This window comes from Gopherus evgoodei, chromosome 12 (genome assembly GCF_007399415.2).
Source record: "Gopherus evgoodei ecotype Sinaloan lineage chromosome 12, rGopEvg1_v1.p, whole genome shotgun sequence".
Lineage (NCBI taxonomy): Eukaryota > Metazoa > Chordata > Testudines > Testudinidae > Gopherus > Gopherus evgoodei.
The window spans coordinates 6,045,726-6,069,971 of NC_044333.1; the positions used below are offsets into that span (position 1 = coordinate 6,045,726).

A 24,246-nucleotide genomic window follows, 5' to 3' on the forward strand; every position below is an offset into this window, starting at 1 on the left:
GCCGGAGCCTGCTTAATCTCCAGCACTGGGGCCAGTCTTGGGGTGGAGACAGGCCCCATGGGCTGAGGAGGCAGATTCAGAGAGGCGCAAAAGGGAAGCTCCAGCTGGGTCAGGGAGGAGTCGCCATCTCCCACCACACGCTCTACAGCGATGCTCCCTTGCGAGGAAGGAGGGGAAAGGGTCTCTCACGGGGCAACGTCTAGGTTATTGGCATTAAAGGAGGACGACCTCTAGCCAGGCCGTGGGCCCTCTGCAATGAGGTGGATATTTGTTTTTTTTTGCGAATGCACAAGTGGTACGATAAAGATGTAAGAACTGCGGCACCCGTTTCCTGAGGATAAAGAAACACCAGGACAAAAGCCTCTCCCCGTTACGGCACTGGGCTCTAGGATCCCGTTTTCAACAGGGCTGACACGTCTTCTTGCAACATTTTCCCCCGAGGGATGCCCAGAAGGGGAAGGAGGTTGGGTTTTCGCGTGGCCTTGAACTGGAAGGCGCACACTCCGCTCAGACCCCTCAGGGACCCAGCAGTCCGCAGAGATTGCCTGTCGTGCCCGAAAACAATGGCACAGGTTCCCCAAAGTGGAAGAGAGGCGAGGAAAGGGGCTGAGAATCCCAAAGTGGTTCAGGATGATGTGACATGCTGGGGTATAATCCAGACCTGTGGGGGGGTTGGGTTCCCCCTGCCCTGTCACCTGGGGTGCCTTGCAATGCCTTACTGGTACAGCTCCCAGCCTGGGCTGCTCACAAGCAGCCTGCCAGCATTCAGGTCACTCCCGGATGTGTCTGTGTGTAACTGCAGCCTGCCAGTCACACCCTGTCTCTCACCAGCCTGGGTTCTACTGCAGGGTGACTCCAGCTCACTCCCAGTTCTGGACTTTCCCCCAGAAATGCATGTTCTGTATTGCCCAGCCCCCCCTCCTCCCTGGACAGTCCAGTTATAGCAAGGTCATTATTCGTTTAAAGGAAGAATATATACTAGCTTGTTATCTTAAGTAGAGTTACCCAGACACTTCAACTTAACCACACTGGATTAAATAAAACAATAACACAAGTGAATTGACTACAAAGAGAGATTCTGAGTGAGTACCAGCAATGAGGCATAAAAGTCCGAGATGGTTACAAGAAAAAATAAAGATAAAATTCTTCCTAGTGCCTAACTGAACAAACGACATTAGATTCAAGCAAAGTTTCTCACCACGTGCTTCCCACAGCGATACTGACCAAACTCCTTGGGTCAGGCCCCCCCCCCGCCCCCCGGAGTCCAGCAGGCGGCTCCCTGTGTCTTCGCAGGGACAGCAAATGAGATGGGCAGGGAGAGAGGGGAGCCTGGGGGGTTTGCCCCTCCTTTTTAGAGGTGTTTAGTCCCTCTTTGAAAAGCATTTCGAGCTGAGCACCAGGAGCCAGGCGGCCTGCTACACAAAGGAGATGCCGTGCAGGTTCTTTGCTAAGATGCAGATCGTTCGGCCCCGGACCCCGGTTTTGATCAAAGACTGGCCATTTGGTAGGAAATGGCCCATTAACTTTGTTGTCCCCTGGCTGGGACGTCAGCTCGCCCCTTTGTCTGTGAGAAACTGGGTTAACCACTCCCCAGACTTACCTGGGAAACACTCGTCAGTCAGCTGATTTCAGCTTATGTCCATAACTTTACATATAATGTGGCTATAGGCGCTTTGCCATGATACTGCTGATCAGCAAGTTATGAGTTTCAAATGACACCTCTCAGGGCATGGCTTGTACAGAGATTATTACTGTAGCATGTCAGGTGTGAACACAGGGCTGTATTCCGTCACTTGAGGAAGGGGTCTCAGGATCTGGATCATCCCAAAGTGGTTCAGGGTGCCCTGGTCCACTGCCAGCCCTGCCACGTACGTGCAGCATGTCTTGCTACTGCAGCAGCCAAGGCCAAAGGGGAGGATCTTAGCTGCCTCTGGCAGAGTTGGCAGACCTCCTATTCTGCCTGGCGCTCAGCTGGTAGGCTTTTCCCCTAAAGGGTGCTGAAGCTGAAGGGGAATGTCCGTGGGAAGCTGGAGAGTGCTCAGAGCAGTTCCTTGGGGCTGTGGCCGGGCAAACAACTGTTTGACTCTGTGAGGCAATGCTGGAGCTGCTGCCGGCAAAGAGGCGAAGGCTGAGGGGTGCAAGCTGGAAGGAGCAACCAGCTGGGAGTATGATCCCTGTTGAGGGCATCGGTTGCAGGGTCCTGTTGGGCTTTTTGCTGCTGCCTTCTGGATACCCACCTAGGTGCTGCTGTAAGGGAAAGGGGTGAGGATGAGGGTGAAGCAGGCAGGAAGGAATTAATTTCCCACTGAAAGTTAAATCAAAAAGCAGAAGCTTCTCAGCTAAAAGCCAACTACACCTGCCCCCAAAGGAAAGAGTCTCTCCATATCCCAGTCCCCTTGGGGTGCAGAGAAGGGACCTGCCAACACCTCTGCCCCATGCTGGCTTGCAGCACGCAAGCCAAGCCCCCAGGCCTCAGATGGTTAGTATCTTCCTGGCCAGGCGTGAGCATTGGTGTAGGTGGTCACAGGAGAGACATGTAGAGGGGCGCACCCCGCCCTGCTCGGGGCTGGGATGCCAGTGAGCAGGAAGCCATGGCTGGGTCCCCCATGGCTCTCCGGGGCACTGTTCCCACGGAGGGGCCTTTTGGAGCATTCTCCCCAAGAACAGCTTCCGATGGTCTATGTGATGCCCTCCTGCACCCTGGGGCCCTGAGGGCTTCCCTCTGCCTTTCTAGTCACTTGACTGTGACAGCCATCTGTCCTGGGCCAGCCCGACGGTGCTGCCCATGGCAAGGTAGGCCGCCTGTGCACAAGGGGAGTGGGGAGAACCTTTCTCACAGAGGTGGTGGAGGTGTAGCAGGAAAGGCTACTAAGACGGCTGTACTCCCTCCAACACCCCCACCTGCACATCCAGTATCTTGCACTTTCTTACCTTCCTGTTCGTGACCAGCCTGGCATGTACTCGGAGAGCTGCTTCCCGAGGAGCCGCGCTTTCACGCTGTCCTTCCCCGTTAGCAGGGCAGGAAACAGAATGTTTTCAAATGAAAGCAGAGATTCTGATGCCGCCCCGGCGGGCAGAGCCGAGCCCAGGCACCCCTGTGCCTGCAGAGCCTGTACCAGAGCCAGCCCCGCCAGTCTCGCCTTCCTGACTGAGATTTTCTGCCTCTGCAGCAAACTGCGGCACATCATCGACGAGATGGTGACCACGGAGCGGGAGTACGTGCGGTCTCTGTGTTACATCATCGAGAGCTACTTCCCCGAGATGGAGCGCCTGGACCTGCCCCAGGACCTGAGAGGGAAGCGCAGCGTCATTTTCGGGAACCTGGAGAAGCTCTACGACTTTCACAGCCAGTACTTCCTGCGGGAACTGGAGAGCTGCTGTAACCATCCGCTGCGCGTCAGCCATGGCTTCCTCAGACACGTAAGGCACCTGCGCCCGCCTGGCTGTCCTGCCCCTGAGCTAGGCCGTAAAAGGTGCCACTGTCCGTGCAGTCTGCTCAGACCAGGGGTTACTGCAGAGCCTGTCCCTGGGCGTCAGCCCCGGAGCCAGCCCATGTTGGACCGGGACACCGAGCTCCAGAGTAATGCCTTTGGAGCAGCCCAGGTTCCTGCTACAAGCCTTGCTCCAAAGCCCAGCTGAGCTTGCGGAGCTGGGAGGGGAAATGAATGTGCTGCTCCGGAAGGAGTTGTGTCTTGTTAACACAGCGAGCGGCTAGAGCCTGCTCCCAGGTGTGTAAGAGACACGTGGCCTTGTGATCATACAGGGAAGGAGCAGTGCACATTCAGGCAGCCAGGGCCAGTACGATAGGGTCCCCAAGGCACGGCCCAGCTGCCTCAGCAGGGGCTGGGAAGTGGGAAGGGGCCGCAGTCTGGGGAAGCATTGGCCAGGTGAGGTGCGGTGCAGGGCCCTGAGACCAGCAGAGCCGTGCATTGGACCCTATACCCAAGGGAGCCACGAGACCTGCCCTGGGCTGATTTCCTAGGCTCTGCTGTGTGCTCACTACTTACGCTGCCCTTTTCACACTTCTCGGCATTTTCTGTCCATTTAATGAACATCTCTCCCCCGCAGACACACAGCCCTTGGTGTTCCCCAGGACGCCCGACCCGGGGGTGATGGCTGGGCTGGGCTCCCAGACCCACAGGCTTCCTAAGGCCTGTTGCCTGGCTCCTGCAGTATGGGAGGGAGTAGGAGCTTTGTACACTGGCCTGCCCTGAAAGCTCCATCTGGGGCCAGAGGGCAGAGCAGAGAACACTTCCTGGCCACTTCCTGCAGGCCAGGGCCCTGGAGCACAGTAGGACAATCCAGGCTTGGGGACCGTAATGCGGACATGGCCAGGGGACTCTCATCAGTTCTGCTGAGAGCTCCAGTATGGCCTGTGCTGGCTTTACCGATGTTACGCCCACCGTTCCAGCACAAACCATGGGAGAAGCAGGCCTGTTGGCCCCTTCCTGCTCAGACCTAGGCCTGGTTCTGCTCCTAGTTCACCAGCAAAACCACCTCCAGGCAACAAATCCTCAGGGCTTGTGAGCGGAGGCGGCCAGTGTGCAGCAGGCAGCTTGCGCTCCAGGCAGCTCTGCCGAGACTGGGGAAGAGCAGATGCTGCATTTTTCTCCCCTTGTTCCTGACTATTAAGGGACATTTCCAGGGCAGCAGGATCTTTGCTCTTTAGAGTCCATCAGCCCCTGTGACTCATGCTCCATTTGTGATGTCAGATGGGGAAGGAATTGCAGGAGCAGGTGGTCTCTCAGGGTACGTCTACATGGTGATTAGACACCGCGGCTGGCCCGTGCCAGCTGACTCGGGCTCCCGGGGCTCATCTTGCGGGGCTGTTTAATGGCCGTATTGACTTCCAGGCTTGGGTTGGAGCCTGGGCTCTAGGATCCCCTGAGGTGGGAGGATCCTGGAGCTCAGGCTGCAGCCTGAATCCAGAAGTCTAAACTGCAATTAAACAGCCCATTAGCCTGGGAGCCCAAGTCAGCTGGCATGGGCCAGCCATGGGTTTTTAATTGCAATGTAGATATACCCCAAGTACAAAGATCCTCGACTCTTGGGTGTGGCTTTAATAATGAAGCACAGTGTGGGAGAGGGGCAGGGAGCCTTGGCTCTAAAGCAGGGTTGTGGCAGGACAGCTTGTTTCCCTCTCCACCAGGCGGGGAACACCAGCTGCAGTGTCTCTTTACAGTCATGTTCAGCCGTCGCTGTAAGGGTCTGCAGGCCATACAGCCCACAGGGACTCCCAGGCAAGGGGCAGAAGGAAGATCCTGGGGGGAACCAGCAAACAACCCTGTCTGCCGTAATGCTGACATGGAGTTGAAGGAGGTACCCAGGGCTCCTGGCGAGGTCCCAGGAATCCGTAGGGAGAGTCATCCTCCCCAGTTCCCATGTGCACAGGCCCAGTGTAGCCAGTTAAAGTCCGGGGCCCGGGGGATTTGGTTTGCAGACTCTCTGCAGCAATTCTCTGCAAAGGAAACGGGATCACTTGACAACAAGGGCTGGCATTAACTCGGGTGACAGCCGCAGTTCCAGACTGTGCAGGGGCCCTTCAGGGGTGTTTGTTTCTGTTGCAGAAGGATCAGTTTGGGATGTACGCATTATACAGCAAAAACAAACCCAAATCCGACTCGCTGCTGGCCAGCCACGGGAACACGTTCTTTAAGGTAAATCCCCTGTGCCTTGAGCCCAGATCAGGGCTCCATGGTTCATTGGGGTTGGGATTGGGTCCCTCCCTCGTCTGCTTAAAGAAACCTAGCCCCTGTTCAGGACACAGGGTGCTGTCTCTGTGCTGGGTGCAGGGAATGGTCTCCTGGAATTGCCTGGCTCACACAGGATGAGGAGCCAAGTGGGAAGGGGGCTGAAATGCAGAGTATGCTCCCTTGGAAAGGTGTCCTGCAAACAACTGATTCCCAGGGCCGGTGCAATCCCTAGGCGAACTAGGCGGTGGCCTCGGGCGCTAAGTGGTTGGGGGTGCGAAAAAGCAGTGCCCTGGCTCGGCAGGGAGAGAGCCACCTTCCGGTGGCACCAGAGAGCCAGAGCATTGGCTTGCAGGGGCGGCGAGTCCCAGCCATGAAGGAATCGGCGTGGCTCAGGGGGCCAGCAGCCCTGCAAAGGCGGTGGCGCCCCCAGCCCTCCTGCCCAGGCTGCAGCCTGGCGCCCCTCTCCCCCCGGGGGCTCCTGCAGGCTGCAGCAGATGCATGCGGGCGCCGGCCCCCGTGCGCCCCCTGGCTCCCCCCTCGTCGCCCTCAGGCTCTGCGACTCCTGGGAGTGTGAGCGGCTGCTGCCGCTGCCCCTTCCAGAGCAAGCTCAGGGCCCTTTGCCCCAGTGGTGGCGACAGCTCACATGCCTGGGAGCCGCAGAGCCCGAGCACAGCGAGTGTGGAGCCGGGGGGCGCATGAGGGCCATTGCCCACATGCATCCGCTGCAGCCTGCAGGAGCCCCCGGGGGGCACCGGGCCTCAGCCTGGGCAGGAGGGGTGGGGGGCGCAGCTGCTCCCTGCTAGCAGCACCGCCGCCTTTGCAGGGCTGCTGCCCCCTGCGCCGCGCCGGCTCCTCCATGGCTGGGGCTCGCTGCCGCCACAAGCGGGACACTCCGGCTCTCTGGTGCCTCCGGAAGGCGGCTCCTCCCTGCCGAGCTGCTGCATCAGCCCAAGCCCAACAAAACCAGTGAGTGGACTCGGGGCGGGGGCCGCTGGGGTGGGGTGGGGAGGGGAGGGCTCGCGGCGGGGCTGTGCACCCTCCAGGGGAGTTCATGGGGGTGGGGAGGGGAGGGCTCGCGGCGGGGCTGTGCACCCTCCAGGGGAGTTCAGTGGGGCGGGGAGGGGGAACCTGGTCAGGGGAGCAGCCCCCGGGCACTGCTGGCCCCTGGGCAGGTTGGCCCTTAGGGTCTATCAAGGCTCATTGGGATTTGCCCCTCAAGGAACGGACGTGCGAGGGGGGCACAAGGTGGAAGTTTTGCCTAGGGTGCACAGTATCCTTGCACCAGCCCTGCTGCTTCCTCCTTATTAATTCCTCTGCACGTCCTGGCTCCGTTCCTTCCCGTAGCTTACAGAACCCTAGTGAGCAGGAGGCTCCGGTGGAGAACATTTGGCAAACTCAGCGAGCCGTTAGTCCCAGCCCCAGGGCTTGGGGCAACAGAGGCCTTGCCGCTCCCCAGGAATAGCAGCTCACACACACCGCTCTGCTGATCAGCTTTCTTGGGGGGTCTCAGTTCAAGCAGGTGCAGCTGGGGGATAAAATGGACCTCGCCTCCTACCTGCTGAAACCCATCCAGCGCATGAGTAAATACGCCCTGCTGCTGAAGGACCTGATCAAGGAGTGCAGCGAGGCCCAGGAGCAGGAGCTGGGCTACCTCCGAGCAGCAGAGGAGATGGTGAAGTTCCAGCTTCGGCACGGCAACGACCTGCTAGCCATGGACGCCATCCGGGATTGTGATGTACGTGCGGGGCCCTCTCCCTGGATGGGGGGTTCATTCTTCCCTCCACATGCACACCCAGCCCCCGGCAGACGCTGGGACTTGCCCCGTAGCACCACATGGGGAACAGGATCCCAAAGCCCACCTGGGCCTTGCAGAGGACAAGGCCTTGGGAGGAGGTGCTGAGCCCCTTATGCTGTGGTCAAGGACTCCAAGAGTTGAGGATTGCTGCGAAGTGGGACTCTCCCATTGGCACAGGCATTCCCCTTCCCCAAGAGCGGCAGCAAAGACCATGGAAGAAGTCTCCTGTCAGCCTCGCACAGTTCACATGGGGACTTAGGGCGGCTTAACTGCGTCGCTCAGGGCAGACGCTGACCTCATTTTGTAGTGTAGACCAGGCCTGAGCTGTGTCATCAAGTCATGGCTGAGTGCAAGGGGTTGTGCCCTGTTTAGTGGCTGTGATGCCGTCCCTGCTTGCTGGCCAGCAGAGCAGAGCCCAGGCCAAGCTGCCTGTGGGTGGAGACAGGCGCCGACTACCACCCACAGAACCACCTCCCAGAGCTTGGGTCTGAGCTCAGCCACTCTTCCTCACAGGAGTGCTGGGGGCAGAGATGGACACGGCTTGTGGTGCCGTGGGGGAGGTTCTGGCCAGAAGGGATAGGCATTACCGTTCACAGGGTTTGCTGGGCTACACCCCTCTCTCCAGTGACCTGCTAACCAGGGCCGGCTCTGCCAACCGGAATTGCCAAAACAAAAAAAAACCGCCTGGACTGTGTTGCCCCAAGGCTGGAGGGAAGAGGCAAAGCTGCCCCTTAGCATGTGCCGCCCCTTAGCATGTGCCGCCCCAGGCACGTGCTTCCTCCACTGGTGCCTGGAGCCGGCCCTGCTAGTAACAATCTGTCACAGAGTCCCAGCGTCTGCGCCCCAGTCTGCTGGGAGTGCCCCTGTAGTGGGCCGGGCCCCAAGGCCCTGCACCGTTCCACCAGGGCAGATTGAGAGACTGGGATGTTGGCACCAGTGACCCCATCTCTCTTCATGGCTCCCTGCACCAAATCCAGCCCAGCCAGACTCCTGCGAGAGATCTGTGCTGTCCCCCATCAGGGCGCAGTGTTCTCAGTGAGTATTCACAGCGACACAGGCAGCCTCTCCAAAGCACGGTACCACTGACTGGTCACCTGGCTACAGAACCTGAACGCACTGGGGTTAGCTCAGATAGGCAGGAGTTAAGCCATAGTCCACCCTGGCTAAGCCAGCGCCACGATGGGCCAGTCAAGCTGTGGTGGACTCATCTCTGGCTCTCTCCCGTCACCTGTTTGTCTTCCCAAGTTCACACTCTGAGTCCCCCCCTAAAAATCCCCTTCTTCCAGTCACCTGACACCCTGTTCTCCAGCTCAGTTCCCAGTCCCACCTGCTGGGGTTTCCTGCTCATAGGTGTTGATCATTCAGACCTTGGGCCGTCTCTTTGTCTCACTGGACCCTGGGTTGATTTGGGTTCCTTACTGACTCTCTTCATTCCCTCCCAGACAGGGAGGTGACACTCACACCTCCTGTGCTTGTCCAGGCGCACTGTTAACTCTTTTACACCCGCTGGGTAGCAATGCAACATGCAGAGGGAAACTGAGGCTTGCCCTCGGCATCATACAAATACTGCAGAATATTCCCACTTTTTCACACATTCCCCCTCGATACGGGAAAGAACGGGCCCTGGCAGGTACTTCCAGACTTGCCATGCAAGTGGCTGGCAGCCCGGACTCGTGCAGGGGGACAATCACCCAAGCAGAAGGCTGGCCAGGCCTTGGTACTGCGGCTTCCGGGCACTTAAATCCTAGTTAGAGGACTCAAGCAGTGCTCTGTGGGGTGCATGTTGCCCCTCGTGACCTGGATCTCTGTTGGGTTCCTGGGTGAAGCAAGGAAGGTTCCTCTTTCAGTCTCCCCATCTTTCCCTCTGCAAATTCCCTTCCTCTGCCATATCTGGCTGCAGTGTCTCACCAGCAGCCGGGGACATGGGGACCAGGCTGCCTCAAGCATCAGGTCCCTGCTGTCCACACACAGCCCTGCCCTCTGCAGCTGCTTGTCTGCTGCAGTCAAGGCAGTGCTGTGTGCTGGGCATCAGTCCCAGCCGGTTCAGCTGCAGGCTCTGCTTTACTGGGCTGGCGTTCCCTGTGGCCAGGTGAACCTCAAGGAGCAGGGGCAGCTGATGCGGCAGGACGAGTTCACCATCTGGCTGGGCCGCAAGAAGTGCCAGAGACACGTCTTCCTGTTTGAGGACCTGATTCTCTTCAGCAAGCCCAAGAGGATCGAGGGCGGCTTCGACATGTACATCTACAAGCGCTCGTTCAAGGTCAGGCTGCCTCTGCGGCGTGCTCCACACAACTGCGCCTCTGGGGGGCGTTCTTGGGCACACTCTTACTACTGCCTGTCACCTGTATTGTGGGAGCCCCTCGGAGCCCAGACCAGGGCCAGGACTCCCCAGTGCCAGGCACTGTACAGACGCAGGGCAGAGCGATGGCCCCTGCCCAGGCAGCTCACGGTGTAGCAGACAGGCTCCAGAGGGAGCGATATGCATATGGCCCCGTGTTCCCTGCTGGGCCAGGGCTGGCAGGGCACTGCTGTGCTGCTGGAGAGGGCTGCCCCAGCATTGGGGGGCAGGGGGCTCCGACAGTGCCATGACTCTGCTGCTGCATTGCCAGGCGAGAGGAGGCTGGGCCTCAGCAGCCTTCACCATGAGGGTCATGCAGGCCAGGGGGCTGAATTCTCTCGGCGTCTCCAGGGATGTGCTGGAGGGCAGGATGTGTTCCGCAGCATGGGCTGGGGGCGCGATCCAGGACAGATCCGTGGCCCCACCTTCCCAGCACCCCCATAGCCCCTCCCCCCGTGCCTCCTAGACATTGCGTGTTCCCTCTCCCCAGACTGCAGACATCGGCCTGACGGAGAACACTGGGGACAGCGGCCTGCGCTTTGAGATCTGGTTCCGACGGCGGAAGTCCAGCGATACGTACATCCTCCAGGCCAGCACAGCAGAGACCAAGCAAGTCTGGACCAAGGACATTGCCAAGATCCTGTGGCAGCAGGCCACCCGCAACAAAGGTGCGGCCCCTCCCCATGGGACCTCCATCCCTTGGGGGCTCCCTTGGTCCCTGCTCTCCACACTGACCCAGGGAACCTGGGAGCTTTGGGAAGCCACTTTGCCACGTGCGATGGGGAATGATGACATTCCCATGCTCTTTCCCTCGGTCGATTGTACCGCACGACTGTGTCCCACTCACTGTGCTGCCCAGGCTGAGGGACAGAGACTTGCCAGGGATCACTCAGCAAATCGGTGGCCGAGCCAGGTGTGACAGCTCCCCAGGTCTGTGCTACACCCCAGCTTCTAGGCAATCTCCTGGAGGAGCCTCCTCTGCGTACCACACACACACACACACCCTGGGGTCCCACTCTTCCTTCAGAGCAGGATCCGCGTTCGCACTGTCCAAGCCTGAGCTGGGCTTCACACCAGGAACTCGGTCCAGCAGGTTCAGCTGAGGAGGATCTTTCACACCCGAGTAATGTGGTTGTACCGACCTAATTTCCTAGTGTCGTCCTTAGCCTGCCCTAAGAGCAGCCATAATCCCTTCCCCCGCACTGGTAGCAATGCAAAGCATGCAGGAAACTGAGGCACACATAAGACTATTACAATAAATTCCCAACACGAGAACTTGCGTCTCCTGAGTCCTAGGGCAATGTCCCTTCCAGGAGGCCGCGCAGGCTCCCTATGCTGGGGCTTGCAAGGCAGCACCCATCTCCCCCAGGCATGCAGCTGAAGACCCTCCATCCAGAGCCTGACCCCGCACTTGGCCCTGGCCAGAGCTCCCAGTCCTGGTGGGGCTCACTCACTTGTTTGCCAGCTCTCTCAACAGAGCGTCCCGCGAGCGGTGAGTGGCAGAGGAGCCGGGCCCGGCCGTTGCCTTGCTAGCAGAGATCCAGCAGCCTGCGGGGTTGCTGTGGGCTCGGGGCCCAGGGGGTCAGCGCACTCTCCTCTGTGCTGGAGAAGTGGGAGAGCCTGCAGTTTGCTCTATGCTCCGCTGCTGTCTCCTCAGAAATCCGCAGGCAGGAGATGGTGTCCATGGGGGTAGGGAACAAGCCGTTTCTCGACATCACGCCCAGCGAGGCAGCTATCAACGACCGCGCCATCGATTACATCATGAAGGGCAGAGGTAGGTGCCACCCCCGTTGCCCCTCCACCCAGACTAGCGCGCAGGGCTGACGCTCATGGCTTTGTTTTGTGGCAGGAGCTCGGACGAGGGCCTCCATCGCGGTGTCTCTGTTTGACCACTCCAACCCTTACAAGAGAACCCAGACGCCACTCTCCGCGGGCAGCACCCCTTCCTCCTACAGCCCGTCCTCCTCCTCCCTGCTCGGGCCCCTCAACCTGCACATGTACCTGGAGCAGACCCTGCTGCCGGGCGTGCTGGGCCCCGGCCGCCCCTTCCACGCCGGCGCTTGCATCGAGGAAGATGAGCAGGAGCACGAGACCAGCAGCCAGCCTTCGCTGAGTACGTCTGAGCGGACAGCCGCTGGGCGCGCAGGGAGCCCCTCTGCTGCCTGGACAGCCAGAGCGCAGAGCCCTGTCGCAGCCTGTTCCTCACCCAGCTCCCTTGCCATTGGGCCGGGCCCCTGGGCAGGGCAGAGCGCATGCAGACCAGCCCAGGGCCCTGCCTACATGATCTCCCATGGGCCGGTCTCCCTCTGCCCCCGTTTGCTGGGGGGCTAGGATGGGCCCCAGTTCACAGCCAGTATCCCATGCGGGGACTGTCCCCCAACCCCTCTGCCATCCCCCCTCCCTGTGTGCATTGGACATGAGACTGTTGGTGTTTCGTGGTGGCTGTTTTCCCAGACCCCAAGCGCGGCTCTGCCGGCTTTAGGCAGGGTCCTGGGCTCCCCCGTGCTCTCAGTCTGTGGTGAACCCTTTTCTCTGCAGCATCCCTGACCCCCCTTCCTGCAGGAGCTGGTGGGGAGACCATCCCCCACCCCTTAGAGCTCCACATGTCACGTCTGCAGAGCTTGCCTGCGCCACACGCCAGCGAGTGGAGCTATCTGCTGCCCACGGGGAGGGGGCAGCAGGACACTCCTCCGTTCTGCCATCAGGTAGTGGGGAGCCCTCGGCACGGCAGCCCTTGTGCTTGTGCACCCAGCTCAGTGGAGATACTCGCAGGAGGAACCTGCAGCCTCCTCTGGCATATTCGCAGGGTCATCATCTGAATTAGCGGCTCTAAAGCAGGTCACCTTTGTCACTGGGGGGGATAAAGCAGGAGCTCTCAGACAGGCCTGGGGTCTGCACTGGGGCCAGTGCTGCTCCGCTAGGGAAGAAGTGGATCCATATTACCTGGCCTTCATCACCATCCCCTCACACACATTTCTCCTCACAGCCCAGCGAGGCAGAGCGGGGCCGTTAGCCTGGGAGAGACCACGTGGCTTGCTCAGGCTCCCCCAGATCAGGAACTGAACCCAGGGCTCTAGTCCCCCACTTTGTCCTGCCACTAGACCCCCCTGCCATGCCCAAGGCCCCCCTGCCAAGCACCATTCAGTGCTTTTCTCACGGATAGACTGGGACCACTTGCCCCCGGCCAGAAGGCAACCACTCTGAGTAACTCATTAGCAGCACACAGCTATGTGGGGCAGAGTCTAGGGCGAAGCGGTTCATCTCCGGTTGACATGGCGGGGGAGATGTACGGAGGGAGAGGGCCAGGACGCCATGTCTAGCACAACTGCTACAGCATGTACCATGGGGCTTTTAATCACCCAAGGGCCCACGGCTCCCTCCCTCGTGCCTTCCAAAGGCCCCTTCCGTGCTCGGCTCATGCTGAAACCCACCCCCTACCACCGCTGAATCCCCAGTGCTGTGTCCTACAGCCCCCTTGGCCGTGAGCAGTAGCCAGGCCTGCGGGCAGCCTGCCCTGAGGTGGTGTGGCTATGGGCTGCACAGACAGGTGCGCCACGGAGCCTGGTGTGTGCAGCCTGGGATTAGCTCAGATGGCTTCTCCTGGTCCCTTATGGGTGGTTCCTGCCCTCTCTCCTCCCAGCAACGGAGAGCTCCGAGTCCTCCCAGTGCATGTCAGGCAGCGGCTCCAGTGGCTCCGACAGCGGCTGTGTCTCCGGTGTCCCCCAGGAAAGCTTCTGTGACGACGTGGGCTCGCCGGTGTACCCGCCGCTGGGCTCTCGGCACAGCTCCACGCTCGCCTCCCCACTGGACGAGAACCCCAAATTCGCTAAAAGCCAGTACAGGTCTGCGGTGAGTTAAAGCAGCTGCAGCCCCCACGTGCCCTGCCTGCCGTTCCAGACAAACCACCGCGGCACAGGCAGAGCGAAAGGTGCTGCGCCTGCGTGACCCAGGGCGAGGACATGGGATTTCCTCCCGCCCAGCTGGGTGACACAGCACATGTTGCCTCCAGAGAGCCAGGCTTGACCCCCCAGCGGTGTGGGATACTGACAAAGCAACTGGACGCCGCCCTGAGGAGGGAGCTGCCATGGCAGCATGTCTGTGCCATTTGCAGAGGGTAGTCGGTCACGCCTGGGCATCAGCAAGCACCTTTCAGCTGCTGCTATGCAGAGTAGTAGTGCTTTGGAGGTGTTCCATGGCTCCTTTCCCACGGAAGGGCTGGGTGTGCTACGTGGGGGCCAGGGTGGAGGAGCCCTGGGTGGGACACTCATGAGTTTGAATGTTCTGTTACCGTGTCTCCTTGGCATCCCTCTGACTTGCCAGGCCTTTACTCTTCCCAGCCTAGTGGGCTGATGTCCTCTAATGCTGGCTCTTCTCCTCTGCAGACAGCAGGCCCGGTCACCGTGAGCCCCTCGACAGTCGTGTGAGCCCCTCTGCACAAGGGTTCTGCCTGAAGACACGGAGCTGTAAGTAGCCGCCGGGGGGGCTCAGGGCTGGCCGGGTTTGGCAGCCATGCCCTGCGCCAGGAGAATCTCAGCCCTGGCTCCCATGGCATGCAGTGCTGCTGGCTAACCCCGGAGATTGGGCTCAGCTGCTTACAGACACGTTGCAGGGTCTGGCTCCCAGCAGCTGAGGCGATGTGTAATGGAGTCCTTACTGAGGACACGGGGCACTAGCTCGGGTCCGGTCTCGGTGCAACAGGCCCAGTGAGGATCTTTAGGCTGGCTTTGACCCAGCCATCTAGCCACTAGCCTGTCTCCCGTTTGCCAACAGCCTGCTGCACACCAGTGCCTCTGCCTTGGCGCTGGGCGTCAGCCATGTTCCCCCAAGGCTGCTGCTAGCTCAGTCTCCGTGTCTGTCCCTGAGGAGACAGGGCCTCGTTAGCAGAGTTTGTTAGGAAGGCCAGCCCCTGCTAGAACATCACCTGAGCCATGGCCTGGTTCTGCCTGTCTGCCCTGAGGCTCCCGCTCAGCTCTGCACTGTCGCTGGGGGACTGCAGCTGTCCTGCAGAGGCAGGGTTGGGAGGGCAGCCGCACATGGGACTGCAGGAGAGCTCCACTGACGCGGACCCACACGGCCTGGGGAGAGCGGCCGAAGGGGACTTCACATGACTCACTCCTGAGCAAAAGTGTCTGAGAGCAGCCGACACAAACATGGCCCCAGTTCTTCCCCGGGTGGAGTGCAGCAAGCCTGACCATTGCCTGGGACTGTGTTCCAGGTCTGATCGCTGCTTCCACTGAACCCATGGAAGAGTCCATGTCTCTGACTGGCACAAGGAGACTGCGGCCTTCCTGGAGATGGTCAAGCACAACCACAGGCTCCTCAAACCAAGAACTGGCGCTCAACTGGGGAGCGCCCCAATTAGCCCCATTAACTCGACCCCATTGCTGGTGCGTTGGAGGGGCAGTTAGTCCTTTATAAATGTGTTAACAAGTAACATAGCAATTTGCAAAGCAAGAATGTTTTGGAAGCTCTGGACTGTACAGATTTTGTTACTCATTCTGTTCTTCATGCTGCACAGTTTATAGCGTTTATGGAAGGGCTTGAGGAGGAAACGAGGTATTTAATAAAAGTAGCGTCGTTTGGGCTGCCTGCTGCACTGCCGTGCGAGAGCAACGGCCTCCCCTCGGGCTTAGCTTATCCGAGTGCAGCGATAATTTATTTCCCTGGCGTAACCCTTTCATTTTACTAAAACCAGGTTCATTGTTACTTCAGGTGCTTGCAGTGCTGAGCTGCTCCCTGCCTTAGTACCACCATCAGCTGTCAGTGTCTGCCACCTCCCTGTGTGGCTGCTGGGAATATCGACATCTCAGTGGGCAGCAGAGATGTGTGCCCAGGGCCTGAGTGGGGAGCCCCCAGCACAGCAGAGATGCAGGTCAAAGGCGACGGCAGTGGGAGCAGTCTTGCAGGGTACAGCAGGACAACCCAGTATGCTCTCCTGGCTCTGCAGCACGTCTGGGTGTAGAGAACTTGCTGTCCCGGCCCCGCTTAGCTGCTGTCTTGGGGGCAGACCACACAGGCGGCAGCCTGGGCCTGCTGCTAAAATCAGCCCAGCATCTAACAGCATGAGGCATAACTGGCAAAGTCAGCAGTGTGGAGAGGCTGTTGCAGAAGGAAAGAGGACGTGCCCAGGGTAGATGGGTGGACATGGAGTATGATGGCCTAGAACTGTGCTGTGTTCTACTCCCATTCAGATACCCAGCCCTAGCATGTGATGGCGTTAATCAAAGCAGCGCTGGCCAGAGCCCATGCCTGAGCACAGCAGCCGTCAAGTGTGTGGAGCCCAGATTATTATGCCACTGAAACAGTAAAGGCCCCATCTTTAATTTAGTGTAATTCCAGTAGAGACCCAACCTTTGCCTGTATGTGATGTGCCCCTTGGGACAGTCGTAATATTTGAGCTCCTTGGTAGGTGTGGTCAGGAAAGTTTGGGCTTGTTTGTCTTGCAAGACTTTCATTTAACACATAGATGGGGAAATGCAAACCTGCTGATGGAGAGCATGTTTACTTACAGCTTCTTCGCTTGCTGCAAACCTTTATCCCTCAGCTTTCGCAACACGCACACACATCACACTTGGCCTTAAGGATAGTAGGGAGCAGCAACCGTGTAACTGGTTTCTCTGCAGAGCTGTTGGTTTTGGTCCATTGACAGTTCACTGCTTCCCAGGCTCATGAATGCTAAACCTCATGGCCCCCCATTTGGCTTTTGCATATTAGCCCTGTTCCTTTGCCTTTGGAAAGCCGTGTAATGTACATGTGACACTTCTTTGATGTTTTTTTAAGAAGCTGACACTTTTTCAGTCTTATTCCTTCTTAGATTGCAAAATGGAAGATGATTGACATTTTTTATACAATAATGCGGGGTAAACAATTGGCCAAGCAAGGTTTTAAAACCTATTGTGTAAAAATCTCTAGCTAATTCTAAGCTTTGCGCGTCAACCAGTGCTAGCGAATACCACTAACGAGGGAAAGACGTTAAACCAAGGGGGACATGGAAGTACCATTGTGACCAATTTCTGAAATTCCTGTTAAAGAGGTTTCTGCATTGCTGGAAGAATCTTTAGAAATGTTCGGCTGCCACCTGGTTTGCCAGGATTTGATTTCACGACCTAATAAAGGTTATTTTCTTTGTATGAGGTTGATTTGTGTTGCATATTCCTGTTGGAGACGAGAGACGGGAAGCTGGAATGTGGAATGCACGTTGTCACACAGCCACGGGATCGGTGCTACAGCCCCTCCACCCCTCAGGTTTGGAACAGTCCAAGGAGGGGTCTCACTCTTCCTTCGGGGTAGGCCACATGGCCTCACTGCCTCCTGAGCCTGAGCCTTGGGGGCGTCAGTTTTCCTTCTTCGTGCCAGAAGCTCTGTCCAGCTGAGAGACGTGTGCACTCTTCAGGGATTCAGGCACCCCAGCAAGTATTTGCAGTGACACTCAAGCAGCGTTGGCCAACCAGTCGGCTTTAAACTGCAACACAGCATAAGAAGGCTTCAGGTTAGCACTGAAAGATGAAGGTTAAAGCATGGTCCATTCTGCTACAGCCAAGCTGTTCAGGCTCGCTCTATCCCACCTCCATAGGACATTGCCAGGGGCGAGCCCCCAACCCCCTCCACCACACATACCTGGGCTTTTCTCTCAAGCTGGGGTCTGAGCCCAGCTTTCCTGCTGAGAGCTGGGGGAAATCCTCCTCCCTTTGGGGCATTGGTCACTAGGTGTCATAGCCCAGTGCTTGGTTTTTCCACTGGCTACTTGGATTTTTTATTGATGGGGGGAGGGAGGCTCACCCTTTTTTAAAGACCCGTTCGGGCGCAGATAAGTAGGCGACATACGTACCTACATTTCCCAGTCTGCCCGGAGAACAAACAACCCTCCCCCCCCCCATGGGTAATAATGCAACATAGAGGGGAAAATGAGGCACACATGATGTCATTAAAAAAATTAGCAAATTCCCACTTCATCACACATGCACATTAGCCAGCAGCAGGCACTGTCCCTCGCTATACAGCTGCAGCTGAGGCCGATGTGTGCTCCCATAAATGCTGTGAACAAAGGAATACGCCAAAACGTTATGGCAGGTCTGAGCTGAAAGTAACATTTTCCACCCATAGCAGGACGGGGGTGAAGTGGGTTTACCTGGCTAAGCTACTTGTGCTCTAGTGAACAGGACCAGCGTTGCTTGAATGCGCGTTTTCAAAGTTCTTATTTTTACATAGTGTCAGACTGGGAAGGCTGCTCCAAAGAGCTAAAAACAGGGTATCAAATGACTGCTGGGGGAAAACCTTCTGCCTGCGTTTAGAGACAGCCTGTCCTGGTCCTAGCAAAGACTGTTCGCTGGTGACGGTGTTTCCCCCCAAAGCCTGATGTTAAGCAAACACGCTGGTGCGTGGTTAGAAAATTCTTCACACACTAGTTTGCCCAACTGGAGTCAGGTCACAGATCTGTTCAGTGGAGGCATCTCAAGTTGTTTATTGGCCCCATCTGTTCCCTAGAGCCCCCAGGGCTCCTCTGCCAAGCCACATGCCTGGCAATCACTCGTGTAGCCAGAGGTCGGATATTGCCACACACGAAACAGGTCATTACATTAGAGCACGTTTGTGACAGTATCTGCCATCGTTACTATGCGTTGTGGTCAAGGTGAGAGTGGTGCCAAGCAGCAGTGTCAGCATGGGGGGGGGGAAGGGAGGTGAGAGAGACACACACACAGATAATAAAACCAACAGGCTGTGATCACATCTGTTCTGTTCCACCCACACAAGGAGAGCTGAGAGGCTGGTGTCTCTCCTGGGACAGTCACAGGCGTTCAGAGGCCTGAACTCACACATGTCTTCTTTTTCAACTGGTTTTGTTTCTGATAAATTTAACCTAATTCTGAATTTCCTGCTTCTTTTGGGGGTTAGCTGGTTGGTTTGCGTGAACTAAAAGCTTTGTGTAAGGTTTTTCTAATGTTTGTTACTAGTTCTCTCATCCTTAATTCACCTTAGAACGGCTTTTTAGCTGGGACCTGTATAACCTTCCACATAGGTAATGTATGCTTTACCAGCTGAGCTGTCAGACGCAAGGACAGACATTTCACAGCGAGAAACGTTTAAGTCAAACTTTATTAAAGCTCCTGTAACTTATTTTCCCAAGCCAAAATATGCTATGGATTTGGAATACCCTTTCTTCAGCAGCAAATCAATGCAGTGGCTGTACTTCCATGCAAATGGCAGCGTAAACTGAAAGGAATAATCAAACCGTTACTCATCAGCCATAATACAGAGCAGTGAAACAGCAGAGCATGTAACAGCGTCACAGAATTATAGGCCTGGAGGAGACCTTGCAAGATCATCTAGTCCAGCCCCCTGTATTCAGGGCAGGACTAATTAGGTAGACCATCCCTGACAGGTGTTTGTCTAACCTGCTCTTAAAAATCTCCAATGATGGAGATTTCACAACCTCCCTAGACAATTTATTCCAGTGTTTAACCACCCTGACAGCTAGGCAGTATTTCATAGTGGCCAACCTAAACGGCCCTTTCTGCAATTTAAGCCCATTGCTTCCTGTCCTGTCTTCAGAGGTTAAGAAGAACAATTTTTCTCCCTCCTTATAACAACCTTTTATGTACTTGAAAACTATTATGATGTCCCCTCTCTGTCCTCTCTTCTCCAGACTAAACAAACCCAATTCTTCCAATCTTCCCTCATAGGTCATGTTTTCTAGACCTTTAATCATTTTTGTTGCTCTTTTCTGGACTTTCTCCAATTTGTCCACCTCTTTCCTGAACTGCTCCTCAATACTCCAACTTGTTATATCCTTGGGGGCAGCCGGTTTAGGAAAAAATCACTTGAGGCCAGAGAGCACCCAGCTAACAAAGCTACCATCTATTTACAGACACAGAGCTCACCTGACCAGCTCAAGCAAGCTGGGCTATCCCCTAATAATCTAACTCAGTTGCCATAGGAACAAAACCCATGACAACCAAATACACAACACAGCTGAGGCCCAGTGAGCGCTAGAGAAGGCAAGTATCATTATGTCCATGTTATAGATGGAGAAAATGATTCCCTGCATGGCTTCTGCTTTAACTGAAGCCATCTGAAAGATTGGTATGATTTTAAACTAATAATATTAACTTCGGTACAACTTTTACCAGCATATGCTGCAAACGAGCTCCTAGTTCAATCGTCCCACAAGGAAAGCTGAGGAACCACAAACTAATTTAAAAGCTGGTAAATTTGTTAAGCAGAGTCTGTCTTCTGTAACAACACAAGGCTCTTGAATGCTCTGTACTTACTTCCACCCATCGAAGTAGCTTTTCACAAACGTGTCTATCATCGTTAAAAGGTTTTGTGTTCAAGACATCAGCAACAAACTCCTTTGGTGTGATCTGTTGGGTCTAATGGAAAAGAAGGCCTGTCTCAATAGTTCTCGCACCTGGTGTCACAGAGTGTGGCGGAGTCAGGGCCCTGCACCCCCCACTTCCTGCGATTCACGGTCACTCTCAGCCAGCCAGTAAAACAGAAGGTTTATTAGACAACAGGAACACAGTCTCAAGCAGGGCTTGTAGGTACAACCAGGCCCCCTCAGCCAGGTCCCTCTGGGGGGGCAAGGATCTTAGACCCCAGACTTGGGTTCCCTGCCTCTTCCCAGCCAGCCCAAAACAGGTTTTGCTGGTACAGACAACAGGACCCCCTTTAGTTAGGTCCATCTGGGGGCCCCAGGGAGGCCACAGCCCCATTGGAAAGCCCAAGCGCTGTTGGGGTGCCCCTCTCCATTGTCCAGCCAGCTCCAAACTGAAACTCCCTCCAGCCTCTCTCTCAGCTGCCCCCCAGCTCCTTCCCCACCCTTTGTCCAGTTTCCCAGCTGAGGTGTTACCTGGCCTCCAACCCCCCAACCTGGGTTCTCAGGATACATGCTCAGGTATGCTCCCTTTCCCAGTGCAGGCCACCTCAAATTCCCCTGCAACCTTCCCTAGTCAATACTCCCCACTCAGCATTCACATAACACATCAAGAACATTCCCACTTCGTCACACCTGGTCCTGCCAATGATCCTCAGGCTTATTCACGTGCAGAGCTGCATCCAGACCTGGTAGCCCCCGGAACGACTGATGTGTACAGGACTGGGAGAGAAAACGCATTGCTCCCAGAGTGCCAGATTTGCTACATTCTTAGATCTGACGTGTGAGAAGCAACTCGGCCTCCACAGTCTGATGGGAAACACTTTTTTAAAACTGGCCATTGAAAATCAGCTGCTTCCAACCCAGCTCACAGAACCACCCAGCCTCCCACGTCACTGCAGGAAAGTGCTGGGGGCAGGCAGTCACGCTTTGCTCACCCAAGCCCTAGCTGACATGGGGCACACAGTGATTTGAGAAACAAACAGAGAAGAGCAACAGATTTACTCACACTGACAAATCCAGCCATAGACCCCTGGCCGGCCCACAGCAAACCTGCAGGTGTAGAGGTGGGGGGGCTATGCCCCTGCCTCTCACCAGGGCCTGGCCTTGAACACTTAGGGCTCGAGCCACCGAGACCCTTCGTCTCCTTGCCATGCAGTGTCATTCCCAGACTCCCTATAATGTGCACAGGGCATGAGGTGCATAAGGGTCTGTCTACACTGCAATTAGCCACCCCTACTGGCTGACTCAGGCTAAGGGGATGTTTAATTGGGGTGTAGACTTTTGGGGCTGGGGTCCAGTTGGGGTGAAAGTAATTTACAGGACTTACCAGTACTGCCAGAGTCCTGATGGGGAGTGTGGCCTCTCCCAGAAGAGGCGGGGCCTCTCAAGATTTAAAGGCCCTAGGGAACCAGCTGTGGCTGGGAGACCCAGAGCCTTTAAATCAGCCAGTGGTTCCCAGCTGCAGAGGTGGCTGGGAGCCCCCCGGGGCTCAGGGACAAATTAAAGGGCCCGGGGCTCTGGCCGCCAGGGGAAACCCCGAGCTTTGCGGGGCTGGGGCAGGGATTTAAAGGGCCCAGAGCTCCTGCCGCTGACAGAAGCCCAGAGCCCTTTAAATCCTGGCCCCAGCCTGGCTGCCAGAGCCGCGGCCGGGATTCAAAGGGCTCTAGGCTGCCTGCAGCAGCCAGGATTTAAAGGGCTCTGGGCTGCCCGCAACTGCAGGCAGCCCAGAGCCCTTTCAATCCCCACCGTGGAAGTCGATGCAGTCCAGCACGGCATACTGGCTCTTGCCATTACGCCGTACCAGACCGGATCGGCTTACTTTCACCTCTGGGTCCAGCCCACCTTGCAGGGCCTACATCCCAGGTTCCAGCCCGAGCCTGACAGGCTACACCACAAGTAATCAGACCAGCAGCCCAAGCCCCACAAGCCCAAGTCAGCTGGCCCGGGCCGGCCACGGGTGCTTAACTGCAGTGTTAATCATCTCTTACGAAAGCAATTCACGAAGCCAGCACCCTGAGCAGGAATCCAAACCCGTCTGCCCCTTAAAGGTAGTTGGGCACCTCCCTCCACAGGATTCATAGCTGAGCCCGCTCCTGGGGTGGGCACCAGGGCAGGGAAAACCCAGAGCCCCACCCCCCATTGCAGCCAGTAGCCCAGTGAGCCAGGCACTCAGCAGGCATGGAGAAGCCCAGGTTCAAATCCCTGCATTGGAGCTGGGACGCCACAGCCCAGCCGCGTGCCCTGCCCACCAGGCTGCAGAGGCTCATCAGTCACACAAAGTGGAATGGCTTCAATAGGAGAGCGCCAAAGCCTCAGGTGCAGCGCATGTGTTTGGGAGGTGGGGCATGTGGCTGCCAGTCACTGCTCTAACGTGGCCAGAGCAGGAAGTTGAAAACCGACCATAGCTGCATGTCTTAACCACGGCACTGGTGGGTATTCTGGGCCAAACAGCTGCCCTCAGCGTCCCAATGTGCTTGTCCCTGGCAGCCTAGGCATGCTCAAAACACGCCCACCTGCTGAACCCCCACCGGTGAGCTGGGGGGTGGGACCAGCCAGGCTAAGAATCCAGCCAGGGGTTAGGTGTGCACTAGGGTGCTGGGCAGTTTGGTGGTGGTAGGACAGCAGTGGCTTTGTGCATGCACATGGCTTGACATGTAGCCACCTGGGGGGCCTTAACCAGCAGTAACTTAGGTGCTTACGGGGTTAGGCAGCATCTCAGCAGGAGTTTTGAGGCTCTCAGGAATGGTGGACTCAGCTGCCTAAGTGGCAGTTAGGTACCGAAATCCCTTTGTGGCTCTAGCCCCAGACGCTCTGGCTCTTGCTGGCGGTTTGAGCTTCTGCACTCACTGCTTCCACTGGGAAATGTGCCTGTGTGATTCCTTGCAGCTCCTCTCTCCTCTGGCCCAGGGGAGCGTGCTGCCTTAGACTGTGGGTCTCTACTCTTCCCCTCTGCGCCACAAGCCCAAGGAGGGCTTTTCTTCCTCCAGCTGATGAGTCACAGCCGGGACCCCCTTCTGGAGTTAGCATCTAAGCCAGCTCAGCCACGTAAGTAGCCCAAGTCCTAGCAGCCAAGTCGCTCTCTCCTACTCATGCTCGATAACACTCTGACACTCACCCTACCTTTCCCTGTGCCTCTGGCTCCCTTTTATGCAGACACTCTGCTGCTCCTTCCACCTCTTGGTGCCCTGATGTGGGCTGGGGACATGAAAGTGAGCCTATGGGATCGTGCCCCGGTGACAAGATGAGCGTTCCCCTGCCTAGATTGAGCCTCCTGCTTCGGCGCCTCTGGGGCTGTGACTTGAGTTAGGCTCTGAGCCGCTTGTTAGCTGTGGGAGCAGTATCACTCCTTAGGCAGCTTTGCAAAGCTGCTGGGCAGCAATGTAGGTGCCATGGGGATTGAGGTTAAATGTCAGTGGCAGCTGTAGGCAAAGAAAGACACACTAGGCACCTCAGTACCTGGCCTAGCTTCAGTACCGTTAGGCAATCATACCTACCCAAAGCCTGTGCACAAGCCTCACAACTTTGGCTGTGATCTCTCTGGCATCCTTCTGCCTGATGGAATTCAGGATGATGTCAGTCAGAAAACAATGGCACTTCCTGGCATAAAATATCTCTTCCCGTGCCAAAGAAAAACTTAGGAAAACTACATCTACAAGAAGAGTGTCAAACACAACATACAGAGTTAGCATGCTAGCTCCAGCCCTTTTCATTTAGCCGGCCACTGATCACCTGCCTGCATTGTCATGGGTGCAACAGAATCTTGTCACACTCCATGTGCCGATCCAGGGTCAATGGGAGCTTTGCCAAGGCAAAACTGAACAAGGATTTCATGATTCTACCCTGGCTTGTTTTAATTGCTAAAAAGATTTGAGCTTTGAGCAGGGGGTGGGACTAGATGAGCGCCTGAGATGCCTTCCAACCCTGATAGTCTATGATCTGTGATTTCCAGCTTTGCCTGCTGAAGTGCTGGGGTGCGTGAAAAGGCCACCGCCATTAGCTAGCAAACAGCTTCAATACGTTTCAAGCAGTAAAGCCGCTGTCACAG

General features: G+C 56.7%; 2 protein-coding genes across 7 annotated transcripts in view; one reads left to right on the plus strand and one right to left on the minus strand.

Moving 5' to 3' along the window:
• PLEKHG4 (pleckstrin homology and RhoGEF domain containing G4) overlaps positions 1-16,956 on the plus strand; it is a 165,706-nt gene extending 148,750 nt beyond the window's left edge. Inside the window, exons 15-24 of the mRNA XM_030581850.1 lie at positions 3,171-3,420; positions 5,568-5,657; positions 7,204-7,428; positions 9,578-9,748; positions 10,317-10,494; positions 11,484-11,600; positions 11,676-11,939; positions 13,467-13,675; positions 14,209-14,289; positions 15,042-16,956. Coding sequence (XP_030437710.1) covers positions 3,171-3,420; positions 5,568-5,657; positions 7,204-7,428; positions 9,578-9,748; positions 10,317-10,494; positions 11,484-11,600; positions 11,676-11,939; positions 13,467-13,675; positions 14,209-14,250 — 1,546 coding nt within the window. The 3' untranslated portion in view covers positions 14,251-14,289; positions 15,042-16,956. The remainder of the gene's footprint in view (positions 1-3,170; positions 3,421-5,567; positions 5,658-7,203; positions 7,429-9,577; positions 9,749-10,316; positions 10,495-11,483; positions 11,601-11,675; positions 11,940-13,466; positions 13,676-14,208; positions 14,290-15,041) is intronic.
• A 1,979-nt stretch (positions 16,957-18,935) lies between these two features.
• KCTD19 (potassium channel tetramerization domain containing 19) overlaps positions 18,936-24,246 on the minus strand; it is a 53,562-nt gene continuing 48,251 nt past the window's right edge. For 5 of the 6 annotated variants that reach the window (XM_030582172.1, XM_030582170.1, XM_030582171.1 and 2 more), the window contains 3 exons: positions 23,696-23,850; positions 20,095-20,196; positions 18,936-19,036 (listed from right to left, as the gene is read on the minus strand). In XM_030582172.1, coding sequence (XP_030438032.1) covers positions 18,938-19,036; positions 20,095-20,196; positions 23,696-23,850 — 356 coding nt within the window. In that variant the 3' untranslated portion in view covers positions 18,936-18,937. The remainder of the gene's footprint in view (positions 19,037-20,094; positions 20,197-23,695; positions 23,851-24,246) is intronic. The other variant, XR_004002852.1, reaches the window with a different exon arrangement.